This window comes from Pan paniscus, chromosome 3 (assembly GCF_029289425.2).
Source record: "Pan paniscus chromosome 3, NHGRI_mPanPan1-v2.0_pri, whole genome shotgun sequence".
In the NCBI taxonomy this organism is placed as follows: domain Eukaryota; kingdom Metazoa; phylum Chordata; class Mammalia; order Primates; family Hominidae; genus Pan; species Pan paniscus.
Window position 1 is genome coordinate 120,001,158 of NC_073252.2, and position 18,122 is coordinate 120,019,279.

General features: G+C 33.8%; 1 protein-coding gene across 8 annotated transcripts in view; it reads left to right on the forward strand.

Moving 5' to 3' along the window:
• Window positions 1–18,122, forward strand: part of BLTP1 (bridge-like lipid transfer protein family member 1) — a 212,504-nt gene that overhangs the window by 58,926 nt on the left and 135,456 nt on the right. For 7 of the 8 annotated variants that reach the window (XM_008969477.4, XM_024928495.4, XM_003816409.5 and 4 more), the window contains exons 21-25: window positions 7,883–8,110; window positions 8,876–9,013; window positions 13,042–13,221; window positions 15,251–15,379; window positions 17,660–17,779. In XM_008969477.4, the coding sequence (XP_008967725.3) occupies window positions 7,883–8,110; window positions 8,876–9,013; window positions 13,042–13,221; window positions 15,251–15,379; window positions 17,660–17,779 (795 nt within the window). The remainder of the gene's footprint in view (window positions 1–7,882; window positions 8,111–8,875; window positions 9,014–13,041; window positions 13,222–15,250; window positions 15,380–17,659; window positions 17,780–18,122) is intronic. The other variant, XM_008969479.4, reaches the window with a different exon arrangement.

Below are 18,122 nucleotides of genomic sequence, written 5' to 3' on the forward strand. Positions count from 1 at the left end.
TGGAAAAGACTACTTCAAGTGAATCCATTAAAAATAAGTGACAACGTTTTATGATACATAATGAACAAATATTTGCTTGGTGCTTTATTTGAAAAACTGAAGCAAATATATGAAAATAAGTTTATTTCAGAGTATATCAAACTTAGGTTCTAAATAAATATGCACTAATTCTTAGAACAAAGAACAAGTGTTGACTCATTTTGGTATAATTTTTTCCACTGAAATTGTGTAATTGCACAGTATGACAGCACTTTAAAGTTGATCTCTGTAGAATGATTATGAAGAGAGGCTATTTTTGGATAAATATTTGAGGAGTTCATCAGTTTTCTGGAGATCACTCTTATTCTTTTGATGTTCAAATCATGTTTTAAATGTCCCCAACAGATTATCAACAATTCTTACTGATTTAATCTTTATGGTAACTACTATAATCCTTCCTGATCCTTACTTATCACCTTTGCCTGTGATTAGAGGAGTTATCCAACATCACTTTCAACAACTTAAGAAATTTTGCATTTTTACAGGATCAGCAGATTCACTTTGGATATTGAATACCTAGCTGACAAGGAATCCTGTAATGTACAGTGATAAGAGTAATTAATTCTGGAGAGAGGGACTAGGATGTTTAGGGTTGGACAGGGAAGCACAATCAAGGTTTGTTAGTAAAGGCTCTCTGCAGGGAGTGCTGGCTGAACTGGGTTTTGAAGGTATATAGCATCTCAATATTTGAGTTATTATATTGTATTTATGAAAAACTACCATAAATCATCAGATGATGTAACTTAGTATAAAAGATGCAAGGGAAAATGTGGTTAATATTTGTAGATACCTAGAGTTTCTGTTGATTACATACACACATTTCTTCCTTCTTGTGACCATTGTTTGACCTAAAATGTATGTCAAATATGTCTCCCAATGTCTTACTTTCTTGGGATTGCATGTGAATAACTATAAAGGATTTAAAAGGTAATTTTCAAGCTATAATCTTCCTGAAGAGGCTGCATTGTATTTTACTTAAATATAAGTAATGATTTAATTAGTAGGTGAAGGTAGTCATAGTGATACAGTATCAGTTTTTGAATACTACTAGAGTGGTATCAACTTTCGTTTTTGTGTTACTATGTACACATGGAACCTCAATTTGTTTTTATCAAAAAAAACTGATAGTAATACATATTCACCAAAAATAAGAGGACTGTAACAAAACAGAATACAGTGAAATAAATATATGCTTTCATTTTAGACTTGTTTATAAGTTCTCTGCAGATGTAGCCATTGCTGATAGGTTATTGTTTTCATACAGACTTTTGTGCATTAAAGGCTTTAAAGCAACTTTTTGGTAGTTTCAAAAGTTTGTCTTGCCCTAAATATTATATTAGTGATGACATTCATCTAATTAGCTTAGAAGTTGTATAAAATGTCTATTAAAGCAAATTGTAAAATTTTAAATTTTGACATGTTTACTAAATATATATCAAAGACATGACAGGTAAAAACTTTGTCTAGCCCAATGAACTCTATGCTTCCTTTTATAAGGAATTTATGCAATTCTTTGAGTTTCTGGTTTTGGTTTCGGTTTTTAAGAGACAGGGTCTTGCTTTGTCATTCAGTTTGGAGTGCAGTGGAGCAATCATAGCTCTTTGTAATCTGGAACTCCAGGGCTCAAGTGATCCTCCTGCTTCAGCCTGTTGAGTAGCTAGGTCTACAGGCGAGCACCACCACACTCATCTAATTTTTAAAAAATTATTTTTTGGAGAGACTGGGTCCTGCCATGTTGCCCAGATTTGTCTCAAACTTCTTCCTGGCCTCAAGTGATCCTCCCACCTTGGCCTCCCAAAGTGTTGGGATTATAGGTGTGAACCACCATTCCTGGTCTGTTTGTTTAACTATATAATGTGTATTTTACTTGGTATCAGTATTAGTACTTTAAAACTTTTTGGAAGTTCAAAAATGTATATATTATTTTTATAATATATTCAAATTCATATATGAAATTTTCTTGTTCATGTATTTTCATGTATACATGAAAAAGAAAATGGGAATTTAAAGGAATGTAAAAATTCATGTAACCAAGATTGTCTTTTTTTAGTTATCAAAATTAAACATCAAGAAATTATAAAGAATAAACTAGGAAAAAAAATCACTATATTTGTTTGGCTGTATATGAAAGACTGCTTTCCAAAATCCATGGAAGAAACTAGACCTGGCATTATCATTAAAAAAATTCTAAGAAGAATATGTCTACTGAATATGCATTAAAATTTATGAGGACATGTATGGAAATGGAAGGTCTTCTGCAGATGTAGACAATATTGTAATTCTAACTGTCAGCCCAAAGTCATTTCAGTCATATTAAAACTTTGTCATTTCTTCTGTTGTGGATATAAAGTTGGATAACAATGCTACTTATATTACTTTTCTGAATTGACTTCTCTTAGTCTTATTTCATTTTTTTGTTAATGAAGAAAAATAAATCTTTTTATAGTGATAACATGTCAGTGGTAGCAAATAACTGCATGAAAGGGTATATATGGCATATATGTTTTTCTTATTAAAAATAATTTTAATAATCTTGAACAGAAACCTGGCTATTAATTTTTCTTTTTTCAAAAAAGTATAATTTTGGAAACAGTACTTGTGGACTTTTCCTACTATTTCTTTGATTGTATTAGCTGTCATCTTTTAGCCTATTGTTATTTTTTTTTTCTGTTTTGAGAAATGAGCATCATTGGATAAGTATACATTTTTAGCTAGGAAAAACATTGCAGTCTCTTACTTGAAGTAGGTGACAAGACACTCATATACCAAAATACCATTATGTAAAGAAAATTTTGGAGAATTCTTAAGTAAATTGAAATGTAGTTTATCATTCGTAAATTCAAGCATAATGTAAATTTGACAAAAGAACACATTTTCTCGGTTCTATAAGCCAGTGAATTTTTTCTGGGGTTGTTTGGAATTTATTTTAAAGATAGTTTAAGTTTACATGCCATCTATTATAAAATGAAATTGAAAGTTTTATTTGTATTTGTAAATATTTGTGTACATTTATTAATCTTAAAGTACCATAAAAGTTTGCCGTAATGTATTACCATCTACCTTACACTTGATCAACCTTTTTGGTAACTATTTTTTTTTCAGTAAATTCTTTTTTTTTTTTTGAGACAGGGTCTCACTTTGTCACTCAGGCAGTGGCATGGTCATGGTTCACTGCAGCCTCGACTTCCTGGGCTCAGGTGATTTTCTTAGCCTCCCAAGTAGCTGGGACCACATGCATGCGCCACCATGCCTGGATAATTTTTGTATTTTTTGTGGAGACAGGGTTTCGCCATGTTGCACAGGCTGGTCTCGAACTCCTAGGCTCAAGTGATCTGCCCACCTGGGCCTCCTGAAGTGCTGGGATTACAGGCATGAGCCACTGTGCCTGGCCTTTCAGTTAATTCTTAGGAAATTAACTAATAGATTTGGAATTCATAAATTAAGAGAAACCCTTAAGTCACACACCCAGCATTAGACATATAACATTAGACAAAGTTCTTAAAGGAGTTATAATTTTAAAAGTACATTTTGTTGATAATATTCAGTAACTACAAATGTATTAACTCATGAAAGAATCCTAGTGTTTTGTAACTCCTTTAGAGCAAAGTCACTGACACATTTAATAAAAATTAGCAAATGTTCTCTGCTATGTTGGACATTCAGTGTTCCCTAAAGAATTTGATATGAATTATTTCCATTTCAGATAATTAAATGGAGATTGCTTTAGTAGCAAATTGAACATTAGACCCAAGGGAATCTTTTTTCTTTTTACTGTGATAATCTACAGGAATCTAAATTTTTTTAAGATTTACGATGATAACAGACTACAAGGGAATTTTTAAAAAATAAGAGATCTGTTGGCTAGGATCATTAAAAATGAGTTAAAATGAGTGCTGGTAACTGTTTTGTTTTGTTGGTACATGTTAGTATGCTGAAACCTAATAGTAGTTGAGTCCTTAGATCAGCTGTTTGGGGACAAGGTGGGACAGAGGTGATTTTCTGGGGGCCATTTACAGATGGAAGTATCAAAGGAGTTTTTCCACTTTACACTTGACCCTGGACTCTGCCTACTGCAAACTTTGTGAACAGTCATCAGGACTGGGGTGGAATGTGTATTTCATAAAGGCTTCTGGAGGGGAGAACTACTGCTTTGAACATCTTTAAGTTTTGTTTGTTTGTTTACTTTATTTCAATAGTTTTGGGGAACAGGTAGTTTTTGGTTACGTGGATAAGTTCTTTAGTGGTGATTTCTGAGATTTTGGTGCACCCGTCACCTGAGCAGTGTACACTATACTCAACGTGTAGTCTTTTATCCCTCACCCCCCCTCCCATCCTTCCTCTCGAGTCTCCAAAGTCTGTTATATCATTCTTATGCCTTTGTGACCTCATAGCTTATCCCCCACTTATGAGTGCAAACATATATTTGGTTTTCCATTAATAAGTTACTTCACTTAGAATAATGGTCTCCAATTCCATCCAGGTTGCTGTGAATGCCATTATTTCATTCCTTTTTATGGCTGAGTAGTATTCCATGGTATATATATGTGTGTGTGTGTGTGTGTGTATCTATCTTTGTCTGTCTGTCTGTCTGTCTATCTATCTATCTATCTATCTATCTATCTATCTATCTATCTATCTATCTACCACATTTTCTTTATCCACTCATTGGTTGTTGGGAATTAAGGTTGGTTCCATATTTTTCAATTGTGAACTGCGCTTCTATGAACATGTGTGTGCAAGTGTCTTTTTCATATAATGACTTCTTTTCTTTTGGGTAAATACCCAGTAGTGGAATTGCTGGATCAAATGGTAGTTCTGCGTTTAGTGGGAGTCTCCATTCTGTTTTCCATAGTGGTTGTACTAGTTTACATTCCCACCAGCAGTGTAAAACTGTTCCCTTTCCACCACATCCACACCAACATCTATTATTTTTAACTTTTAAATTATGGCCATTCTTGCAGGAGTAAGGTGGTATCATGTTGCGGTTTTGATTGCATTTCCCTAATCATTAGTGATGTTGAACATTTTTCGTATGTTTGTTGTCCATTTGTATATCTTCTTTTGAGAAATGTCTATTCATGTACTTTGCCCACTTTTTGATGGGATTATTTGTTTTTTCCTTGCTGATTTGTTTGAGTTCCCTGTAAATTCTGTATATTAGTCCTTTGTCAGATGCATAGTTTGTGAAGATTTTCTTCCACTCTGTGGGTTGTCTGTTTATTCTGCTGATTATTTCTTTTGCTGTGCAGAAGTTTTTTAGTTTAATTAGGTCCCATTTATTTGTTTTTGTTTTCGTTGCATTTGCTTTTGGGCTCTTGGTGAAGAATTCTTTGCCTAAGCCAATGTCTAGAAGAGTCTTTCTGATGTTATCTTAGAATTTTTATGGTTTCGTGTCTTAGATTTAAGTCTTTGATCTATCTTGAGTTGATTTTTCTATAAGGTGACAGAAGAGGATACAGTTTCATTCTTCTACATGTGGCTTGCCGGTTATCCCAGCACAATTTGCTGAATAGGTTTTTGTTTCTTATTTTGTTTATGTGATGTGTCACATTTATTGATTTGTGTATAAACCATCCCTGCATCCCTGGTATGAAACCCACTTTTCACACTTTATGTTTTTGTATGCTTTGTTGATGATCAGTTGGCTGCAAGTATTTGGCTCCACTCTGGCTTTATTTTGGGTTCTCTATTCTGTTCCATTGGTCTGCGTGCCTGTTTTTATAACAGTACCTTGCTGTTTTGGTAATGATAGCCTTGTAGTATATAGTTTGAAGTCGGGTAACGTGATGCCTCCAGATTTGTTCTTTTTGCTTAGTCTTACTTTTGCTATGCAGGTTCTTTTTTGGTTCCATATGAATTTTAGGATTGTTTTTTTTTCTAGTTGAGTGAAGAATTACGGTAGTATTTTAATGGGAATTGCAATTAATTCATAGATTGCTTTTGGCATTATGGTCATTTTCACAATATTGATTCTACCCAATTGTTGAATAGGTTTTTGTTTCTAATTTTGTTTATGTGACATATCACATTTATTGACTCATCCCTACATCCTTGGTGTGAAACCCACTTGATCATGGTGAATTATCTTTTTGATATGCTCTTAGATTCAGTTAGCTAGTATTTTGTTGAGGATTTTTGCATCTTTGTTCATCAGGGATATTGATCTTTAGTTTCCTTTTTTAAATGTCTTTTTCTGGTTTTGGTATTAGGGTGATTACTGTCTTCAAAGAATGATTTAGGGAGGACTCCCTCTTTATCTTTTGGAATAGTTTCAGTAGGATTGGTACCGATTCTTTTTTAAATGTCTGATAGAATTCAGCTGTGAATCCATCTGGTCCTGGGCTTTTTTTTGTTGGCAATTTTTAAAAATTACTTTTTCTCTCTCACTGTTTGTTATTCATCTGTTCAGAGTTTCTGTTTCTTCCTGGTTTAATCTAGGAGGGTTGCATATTTCCAGGAATTTATCCATCTCCTCTGGATTTTCCAGTTTGTTCACCTAAAGGTGTTCATAGTAGCCTTGAATGATCTTTTGTATTTCTGTGGTATCGGTTATAATATCTCCAGTTTTGTTTCTAATTGATCTTATTTGGATCTTCTCTCTTCTCTTCTTGGTTAATCTAATGGATGGTCCATCATTTTTTTTTGTCTTGTCAAAGAACCAGCTTTTTGTTTTATCTCTTCAAGTTTTTAATGTTGATCGAACTCACTTAGACATTTATTTTATTTTTTAAAAATTCAATGTTGGAATTTAAAATATAACCCAGTGTTTTCTGTTATATTTGTGCATAAATTTGTCCATGCTTCAGAATTGTATTATAAAGACAGTTATTAAGATTTCAAGCAGGTTTCAAGTGGCATCTGTAATTAGGAGGTGGACAGCAATAGGGAATAGAGGAAAAAGCACTGGTTTTGTGAGCCGGTAGGTTTGGGATTTAAATATTAATCCCCCTACCAATTAACTGTATGACTTTAAGCCCTTCAACATTATTTCCTATGAAAAGATATTATGTACTGATGTCCATAACTCTAGTCAGAAAATAACTTTGTCAATAACCAAAGTGCAGAATTTACCAAAATACTGTCTTGGTTCTAATATTTAACAGATATGCTGACAATGTTAACAGGAATATTTAACAACTTTTATTTACTACTGAGAGATCAAATGGCCAAAATTTAAATTTAGAATCAGTGGGAAAAAAATAATTTAAATTGAAGCTAAATTTATATTTTCATGCAAAAGAAAACAATAGTTGAAACACTTCTGCATAAAAAACCAGGATGAACTATGTGAAAGGAATTTTTGGTAATTGTTGGTAACACATGCCTTTATCTCATCAATAACCAAGATTGGATATTTTTATTAAAGCTGTTAAAGCATGCCCAATAAATATTCCAACAGGAATATGTGAATTGTACTAGTTACCTAATTGAATTTAGCCAGACTGATTTTCAGTGAATTGCTTCCCCCAAAGGATGTCCTCGGTATTGCCTGAGAACTCTGAGGAGCAGTGATTGAAAACTGTTTAACCATGCAAACCTTCACAGGTCTCTGAGGACCTAAATTACAAGGTTTTGCTGTAATTGGGGCAATGCCATGAAGTTTTTCTATAAAATAGGCTTCTGTAACTTTTTGCATTTTTTGCTACTGAATATTTATTTGCCAAGCAGCTATGTGTAAGTCTTAACATATGTTTTCTTTTGTATTTTAAGACAATAGGCCTGATGCCTTTTTATTAAATATAATAGGTTAAGGAAATGCATAATTTACAAATTTAGGCTCATAGGTGAAAATATATTTACATACCTCTTTTGACAGCAATTTGTGTTTTCTTAATATTTATAGGAAAACTACTTTGGGGAAGATGACATGTATGTGGATTTTGAAGAGGTTATCTCAAGTCCTGTTTTGTCACTGTCAACATCATCCAGCTCTGGGTGGACTGCTGTTGGAATGGAAAATGACAAAAAGGAAAATGAAGGTTCAGCCAAGTCAATTCATCCACTTGCCTTGCGTCCTTGGGATATTACTGTACTTGTTAATTTGTACAAAGTTCATGGGCGTCTTCCTGTTGTAAGTGTTTACACATCAAAGTAGTCTGGAATATATTATAACATCCACCTGTGTATAGATGTGAAGCATTCAGCACACACTTAGAAAAAGAAAATCAGATTTAGAAACTTCTAAATTTATTCTTTTACTGTTATAAAACTCATGTATTTTCTTCATAATATGATTACTTGATCATTGGTAATTTTTATTTTCTATTTCTCTTCTAATTTAACTTTAGCTCCTTCTTTGCTATTTGTGTAACGTCAGGACATCGTGTCATACATTGAGTTGTTGGGTTTATAATTAACCTGATGGGTGTTCAAGGACTTTACATTTTCTTAGCTTTTATCTCTAGACCCCAGACCAGTTTGGGGCCTTATGATGGACCTGTTATAAAATGGAGTTTCTGGCTTGACCCTGGGGGTTGAATTATGTAGTTTGGATCTAGCACGGTATCCTGGGTCGCTCTAAGGACAACCCGTGGACCTGTTCTGGCTGACATGGAATGATATTAAATTGCCCCAAGAACCCAGGGACTTTGGTGCAGGGCCAGATGAGGTGTGTGTCCGGGTCGCAGTGGGGTGGTGGGGCCGGTGGCCCTCTGTTGCTTAGTGCAGCTAACGATCCTACTGAGGTACAGAATAGTTATTTTTGTCAGTAATCATAGTTTCTCTGTTTTTGAAAAACAAATTCTCTGAATCATGACAGATGTAATTTTTATTTTCCTATACTTCCTTACTTTTTGCCTTTTCTGCATTTCAACTATGCTATTTCATTTGACTGTAGCATGGAACTACTGATGGTCCTGAATGCCCTACAGCTTTCTTGGAAAGACTATGTTTTGAAATGAAAAAAGGATTTAGGGAGACCATGCTGCAACTTATCCTGTCACCCCTGAATGTGTTTGTCAGTGATAACTATCAGGTAAGGTGAAAATGAAATATGGTGGAGACATAGAGATTTATTATTAATATTTATTGGGTTAAAACAATGTATTAGCTTCTGTGCATGGACTTTGTAGCTCTTTAAGTTGGAGACTTTTAAGTTAACTGTATTAAGAAGTTTTGTATGTATGTTTATGTGTATGAGAGTTGTTTCAAGAATCTCAATTTTCTTTTGCTGCTCCCTATTTCTGTGATCCCAATTATATTTTATACCTTTTGCTATTGTAATAGAAATGGAAATAAGTACTTTCTCAAATATTTATGGAAGGGAAAAATTAACTATATAAAATGTTGGTAGGTTCTGTTGAGTATCACAGCATAAATGTTAATATTAACCAGTACCATGATATTTTAAAACGTGTGTATCTACATGATCAATGATTTATTCTTATTCATCTAACATAAGATACTTTGTTAATTCCTTCAAGATACCTCTGGGCTCTTTTAAAAGAGAACCAATGATATTCATCAAGTGAGAATTTGAGAATGTATTACATTTCTGGGTAGATTATAATTTTATTATTTTTTTCATGCCAAATGGCTTTCTGTGGCACCTACCACCACTTTATATGCCCCGTCTTACTTTTAATCAAGTTGTGTGATTTAGAAATATAAATGGAACTTAATACAAGACAAAGTAAAATTATAAATGGGAAGATGAATCTGACAACCAGAAATCATCAATGAATGATCATTTATTATGATTATATGTAGTAACTGATCATTTTATTTAAAATAGCATATCTCCTTTTCATTCTTTTGCCATCACTGACTATATTTTTCTTCATGGAATTTTAATTTAATTTTTCATACATATATTTGACATATATGAGATCATATTAGCTAAAACTTAATATGTGCTAGGCATTGTTTTTGTTTTGCCACAGTATGTGTGTTTCTGGTTTTAAACTTTTATTTTGAAATAATTATAGTTTCACAGGAAGTTGCAAAGATCAGAGCGATCCTGTGTGTACTCTTTACCCAGTTTTTTTCCATGGTTAAGTTATTTTACATAATTATAGTATCAAAACAAGGAAACTGACGTTGATACAATGTGTGTGCGTAGTTCTAGGTCTTCTTATCATGTGTAGATTCATGTAACCACCAAAATGAGGATACAGAACTATTCTGTCATCACAAAGATCTCACATAACACATTATTTTAACTTGCCATATTAACCTTAAAAAAAAAACCTCTTGTCCTCTCTATAATTAGCAGGTCATTAGAATCGGTTGTTTTTTATTCTGGGAGGCAGGTATGTGGAGAGGAAGCCCATCTCCCTTTTTCAGTCTATTAAGGAAATTAATAAAGGGAAAAGGGAAAGTCTTCTATGGATGAGTTCTGAGAAACTTAGATGACTATCCCTGGTTTTTTATGAGTACCTGGTAGCACTTCAACTTTTAATCACTGCACTTTTAAAAGGCTTTTCCAGACATAGAAAACATTTTATTGAGCTGATTATGAATGTTCACATTAATTCTTATTATAGAGGTATGGCAAACTTGTGGAGAGACTGAATTATAAAGTATGACTTATTTGGGGATTAGAGAAGGAGTTCATGGAGTAGAGATATCAAGGTGAAAGTAGAAGTACTAGTGATAATTCATTTCCCCGATTGTTGACAACTTACCCCAAAGACAAAGGTACCATATATATCCTCTTGGAATTTGCTTGTCTACTTACCTTGTTTACATTCTATAGTGTTGACATGACTATTCCTAAGAATTTTTTTCTTCATCTGTCGTTATACTATCTAATGTTCTTTCACAGTGAGAGGGTTCACACTGTGTCTACTCCCAAGGCTCAAATCTGGGTTACCCACTTGTAGTTTATCCTGGGTAGCATCAGTCTCTTAACTCAAGGCTTCAAGATGAAGGATCTAAGGTGACTGATGGACTACTGTGTCCCATTATGAAACTATGCACTTTTTACTTTGTGGTCATCTTATGTATTAATTTCATAGGGATGCCATAACAAAGTATCCTATGCTAGGTGACATAAAAGAACAGAAATTTATTCTCTCACAGTTCTGGAGGTTCAAAGTCCTAAATCAAGGTGTTGGCAGGGTCACATTCTGTCTGAGCTGTAGGGGAAGATCCTTCCTTGCCTCTTCTTAGGCTCTGGTGGTTGCTAGCAGTCTCTGGTATTCACTCAAATTTCTGCCTCCATCTCGACTGGCTGCCACTCTCTCTCTGTGCCTGTGTGTCCCACTTTTTCTCCTCTTATAGGGATACCAGTCATATTGGATTAGGGCCCACCATCAATGTAACCTTATCATAACCTAATTATATCCGCAAAAATCCTGTTTTCAAAAAAGATCATATTCACAGGTTCCAGGGCTTCAGACTTGAACATATATTTTTGAGGGATGCCATTCAACCCACGCATGATGCAAACTGTAATAACATTTAGAATATAATATTTATTGGTGTATCATGTAGGCTATACCTTAGGAAAGCCCAAGATCCACATGTAATTTTGAGATTAAAAAATTTCATAAAAATTTTATACTGAGAATTATTGAGTCTCAGCATCAGAAGATAATTTTCTTGACCACTCTCCCCAGTTCCCTCAGTAAAAAAGGTAAGGAAATTAATGCCTGGAGAAGTCAGGTGATTTTATATAAAGTCACACAGCTTGGATGAAAATAAAATGAAAAATTGGATCAGAAGAGCTTCTAGAGTGATTATTGTAGTCACAATTTGAATTTTTTTTAAAAAAGTTTCTTATGAATTAGAGTTAGCCCTTATCCTTAAAAAAAATTTTTTTAAGACTGTTTCCCAACATATATTGAAAGCAAAGAACACTAACCCTGTGAGATAGCCTAGACATACATGAAGAGGACTACTGTAATAAAACTAGGTTGAGAAATAATTTGTGAACTGCCTCAATGTATACTGGTATGTTGAAGGCTCTGTGAACACTTGCTGTGAAGAAATCTGTCTAGTCAGCAGCATCTACTTTTTGTGGTCACTGTTAGGTGCAGTGATACTTAGTACATAAGGCAGAAATGGTTATTAATGAACCTGGGGGAGAAGATAAATATTGAGAACATTAAAATTAAGATAAATAATTTCAAGTGTAAAAAGTGCCACAAGGTGAGGTAGGCAGTGGTCTGGTAGCATTTAATGGTCCGGAGGCAAGAACAGGATCAGATTTGTATGTTTAGAAGATCTCTGTGATTACTCATAGAGTATGGAGCAGAGAGATGTAAAAAGTTAATGCCTTGAGAGGGTCCTGGCAAGAGGTGATACTATTTGGACCAGGATGAGAGCACTGAAGATGAAAAAAAGTCAATGCATTTGTCAGAGACTGGGAGGTGGTTTTAACAGAAATTGGTGACTGATCAGTAGGGCATTCCCAAACTTATTTGATTCTTTATTCTTAATAATGTGTGGAACTAGTGTTCCATGAAATAATCTGTTTTATGACATATCCTTTATTTCTCTGAATACGTTAGAAATGTTCCCTTTGAAATACGTGCTGCTTTTTAGTAGTGAGTATGATATTATTCTCTGTAAGAAAACTCTCCTTGTATTTACATAGTCCTCAGAATCTATACGGAAGTTTACTTTTCCCCACCATTCTTCATTGTTTGGTCTTAATGGTCTGTGTTCTTCAATGTTGTCTTCCTTTTAAAAAATATTTTAATCTCATGATTCTTAGATTTCTTACAAAAGACTGGTCTCTTGTATTCCCTGTCAGAGTACTACTGTAGTTTCTTGTTATTCATAAAGGCAGTTACCAATCAGAGATCTGTCTACTATTTAAGACTCAGCTATCTTGCTTTTTATAATAGTTGGACTCTCATAGGTATTGTTCATTAAAGATGCTTAACTCAGAATACCTCTGCGGGTACAAGGTTGTGTTAGGAGCTTGTGGATTCTGAAACCTTATAGATGGCATGATTTTATTGTTCATCTCTGTAGGGGGTGTGGGGGGAAACAACTAGAAATTATAATGTGATTTTCTTATACATTTTACAGTCTCATCATTATTGTTTTCAGCAGCGACCCCCTGTGGATGAAGTACTCAGGGAAGGTCACATCAATTTGTCAGGTCTCCAGCTGAGAGCACACGCTATGTTCTCAGCAGAAGGTCTTCCTTTGGGAAGCGATTCCTTAGAATACGCATGGTTAATTGATGTGCAGGCTGGAAGTCTTACAGCTAAGGTCACAGCACCACAGGTATGGTTTTCAGAGTACTATCTCCTGACTTATTTTCTTTTTCCTTTCTCTACCCACCTTCTCAAGAATAACTTGTATGCCTGTTTGAATGTTCATTGCATTTCCACCGATGGCATTCTGATGGGAGTCATTCTTGCCATTCAGAATTTTAGTTATAGGTGAATCAGAGACAAGTTTCACTTTTCTGAGCCACATATAATTTGTTGGGTGTAATGTGTTTAGACCTATATAATATTTCAAAGAATTTGAGACTTTCTTTGGGAAAAATTTAGGATGAGTACTTTTCTAGAAGTCATTAATATATTATTAAAATTATATTACTTGGCCCTCCATTGTTGGAAAAATCTTATTTTTCTACTATATGGAGTAATTTTCTAAGAACTTTGTTTTCTTACATATGTTTAAAGTAGGATTTGAAAGTAGCCCTTATGATACTAAGGATTAGGTAATAAAGTTCTTTGCTTGTCATGTCCCAAAGCAAGATTACATCATTTGTACCTGCTGTTAGTGATGTGGATAATAGTTTCAAAAAACAAAAGTGAATTTACTGGTATGTAAGTCTGGTCTAGAATTCTAGATGTGATCCTTTTGGATAAATTGTCCCCCATCACCCCTTTCACTTAATCCTTAGAAGGCACAAAAGCCTTAATATATTATTTGTTTCTAATTGGCCACTGAAGTTTAGTTGAATTGCCGTATTATTGTAACATTTCACCTGAGTCATATATTTATTATAATATGAATGCTCATCTGGATATTTCAAAAGACTGGAATTTGATAGGAATGTTACATACTCAATTTTGATAAAAAGTTTTAGAATGGGTATAAAACATATAATTTAGAGGTAGGTAGTAGCAACAAGAAAGTAATAAAGAACCTAGATGCCCTTTATACCTGGAAGAAATCGTCAGAGGGTAGCAAAAATTAATATTCTAGAAATGGTGAGAAAATGAATAGAATTGAAAAGGGATATTTTGGAGTTGAACGTCATCTCAATATAATATTAGAATGTATAATGATATTTATAAAAATATGTGAAAAGAAATGCATAATGGAATGTATAAAAATGAATGAAAAGCAATAGTCATTGCTCACTGGTCTTGTAACTGTCCTCTCCTTATTATCTCCCATTTCCCATCCCTAAGTATACTAGTAAAAACTGAAGCATATTCCAATGCAGCTTGTTCCCTAAGAAGGGAATAAAGCCATGCTGATCCTGCAAGACTGGGTACAATTCCTTTATTCTAAGGCCTGCTAGAATCTTACATGTTTATAAATTGCCTTTATAAGGTAAAACATTTCTCTTTCTCCTGCATAAAATCTTGGCATCACTGTTTGCTGCACAGTTCATGACTCTGTAGGCACTTTTATGTTTATTCCATTCTCTGTATGTTTTAAAAGTAAAATTTATATTTTCCAAGAGTTTAAATTGTGTACTTATTTGAGGGGATAATGTCATGTGTATCTATCCCTCAGTGTTTTTAACAGCTCTAATCAATTAGGGTGTTTTTTTTTTTTAAACTGAAGATTTGAAGAATTATGATATATACTTACTTAAGCTTCTATTTACATAAACAAAAGTGCTTTAATCTTCAAAATACCTGTTTTAAAAAAAATTGTAGCTCAATGTGATATTTAGATACTTTTTCACATAAAAGTTTGGTTTATGATTGGACAATTTTAGGTGCTGTTCTATGTGGAGATTTCAGTTAGCTATATAAGAGGGAAGATATATAACCTTGAATAAAAGGATTTGCGTTAAAAGTTGCTGAAGTGAAATTTTTCAGTTGCAATTAGTTTTCATTTTGACAGTGCATTTTGTCATTCATAAAGGAAAAGTAACATAAGCATATAAATGATATTAAAGGTAGAAAAAAATCATTGGCTAACAAGTTGCTTATTTAGCAGAAGTTTTAAGACAGTGTTTGGGTTCTTTCAAGCTATGTTAACATTCTTCAGAAGCTTTTGAACTCTAAACCCTTGTTTAGAATGCTAACAGTGTTGTCAACTTGTCACTGATTATCTGTAGCTGGCATGCCTCTTGGAGTGGGGACAGACATTTGTTTTTCATGTGGTATGTCGGGAGTATGAACTGGAAAGACCAAAATCAGTAATAATATGTCAGCATGGAATTGATCGTCGGTTCTGTGAATCCAAGGTATGTTAACAAATATGTTAGCAATATTATAAACATTTATGAATTTTAAAAAATGGAATATTGAGATATCAGCTTCAAGTCAAATACACATAGCCATGCAGCAAACTACAGTTTTTTCAGTTAATAGAATTATTTTTTAAATTCTTACCCATTTTAGTTTTAAGTATCTAAAATATGAGATAATTATTAAAACATACAAATTAAAAAAGAAGCAGAATTATAAAAATTATATTTTGCTTACATTTTTACTGTTAACATTCATGTCATATTGCATTATTATACTTGTTGGGATATGGCTATATATTTATGTAGAAGATTTAGAAATTGAAGCAAAGAGAAGGTTGAATTCTTCACGTGACATGGTTTGCAGACCACTCTGGACATGCTGTTTCTCCCATAATGTAAAAGCAAGGTTGGTCATTTGCCAGGTTTCCTGACTCCACATGTTATGCTCTTTTCACAACATTGTGCCACCTTCATTAAGATTCATTACAATATCTTCACAAGGGTTGCAAAAAGTAGATGGTAATCCCTAAAACCATGTGCAGTGGCAATGAAATGCCATAGTATTATTGTGCAATAAATACTCTCCCTTATGAATTTGGGGAGGGAGGCATTTTCTTCCCCTGATTTTGGAAGCATGGTTATTTCAGAAAATCTGGAAAGCATGGCTGTTTCAAAAAAGAAAAATAACTTACCCTGGTTCTACAACACAGTGGTTAACAACTTAGTTTTTCTTTCTAGTTCGTTCCTATATGTCTTTCCTTTTTTGTTCTTCTGCTATACAAATTATATTTGTTTGCTGTTATATTACTGTGAATTGAAATTAGTTCATCCTACTTTTATGTCCAAAAAAAATCCGTAACGCATCCTTATATATTGACAATAAAGGAAACAGCTATACTTGGTGATAAAATTTTTTTTTTCTTATTATAAACACATTGCCAGGCTCCACAGAATTGGTTCCTTAGTCATAGGTAAGGCAGGCAGTTTTTTATGGATAATACACACATACCTTTAGGTGCCTCCCTCTCCTTTTTCTTTTTTTTTTTTAACTTGAAGTTTTTATGTTGCATTAAAATTTTTTTTTTTTTTGAGACAGAGTCTTGCTCTGTTGCCCAGGCTGGAATGCAGTGGCGCCATCTCGACTCACTGCAAACTCCGCCTCCTGGGTTCATGCCACTCTCTTGCCTCAGCCTCCCGAGTAGCTGGGACTACAGGCGCCCGCCACCACGCCCGGCTAATTTTTTGTGTTTTTAGTAGAGATAGGGTTTCACTGTGTTAGCCAGGATGGTCTCGATCTCCTGACCTCGTGATCCGCCTGCCTTTGCCTCCCAAAGTGCTGGGATTACAGGCGTGAGCCACTGTGCCCGGCTCTTAAATTTTTAAAAATAAGTTTCATTGAGGCATAATTTACATAATTTACAGTAAATTCATCCTTTTAAAGTTGTACAGTTTGAGTTTTGACAAATGCTGTATATACCTGTGTAACTATTACCACCAGTGAAGATATAGAACATTTCTGTCACCTTAGAAAATTCCTTTGTGTGTCTTTGCAGTCAGCCCCTACCTCAGGCAACTACTGATCTCCATTCTGTCACTTCAGTTTGTTTAGGTCTATTTTTGTCCAGAGGAAATATATCCTTATAGAGTATTGACTACACTGTAAGACACCTGTTTCTAGTTCTGGCTTTGCCACTAATGAGCATTTTCATGCTATTGGGCCAATAATTTACTCAGGGCTGCCATCTCCTCAAGAAATTTATTGATATAGGTGATATATACATTTTCTTCTAACCTAAACATCATAAAAATCTGTGTTTTAGGAGTAAAATAAAATTAATGTGGATTGTCTTAGTGAATTTATTTGTGTGTGTGTGTGAAAATACATCTGTGTGTATGGAGTACCTGTAAGAAAACCTTACAACTCTAAACTCATACAATTCTTGTAAACCTGTGACACTGTTTTACTTTTCACTTTACTTATCCTCTCTGAGTTTCAGTAAGAAGTTGTATATGTATTGTCCATTAGACTTGCTACTTGTCCCTTCTGAATGAAAATGGTGCATGCTTACTTATTGTTTTCTAACGTATAGTTTTCTAATTGATAACACTTTAACTGCTGATTTCATTTATTATTATAAAAGAATGAAATTAGACTGATTTTTAAAAAATACATCAATAACTAGATTTTTTGTGTTTATTTAAAGAAGATGACTTAAGTATCAAAATAATAAGTTGATGGTGATGATTTAGATGTACAATCCTTTTTTATTTTAGTTGAGTTGTATTCCTGGGCCTTGTCCAACTTCAGATGATTTGAAATATACTATGATTCGTTTAGCAGTAGATGGAGCCGATATTTACATTGTTGAGCATGGTTGTGCTACAAATATAAAGGTAAGTGTTTTGCTTGGCCGGTGTAATGCTTTTTCGTTTTTACTAAACCAAACCTCTATTTCTTGAAATAAAACACACATTTATAGTTTGTCATCTCACAGACAGCCACAAAATTTTAGGAGAAAACTTTCTAATTTTTACTAATCCATGTTCTCTTCCAGTATTATTTTTTTTAAGGCATACTTTCACCAGTTATTTACTCTCAGTTATTGTAACATTGCTTTATGGGAAGGATATAAAATAGTAGGTTGCTTTTATGTCAGGGATGTAAACTGGCAGTGCTTTTAAATGATTTGATTTTTGAATGTCTTTAGGATTCATACATTTATATTTTCTGCCCGGC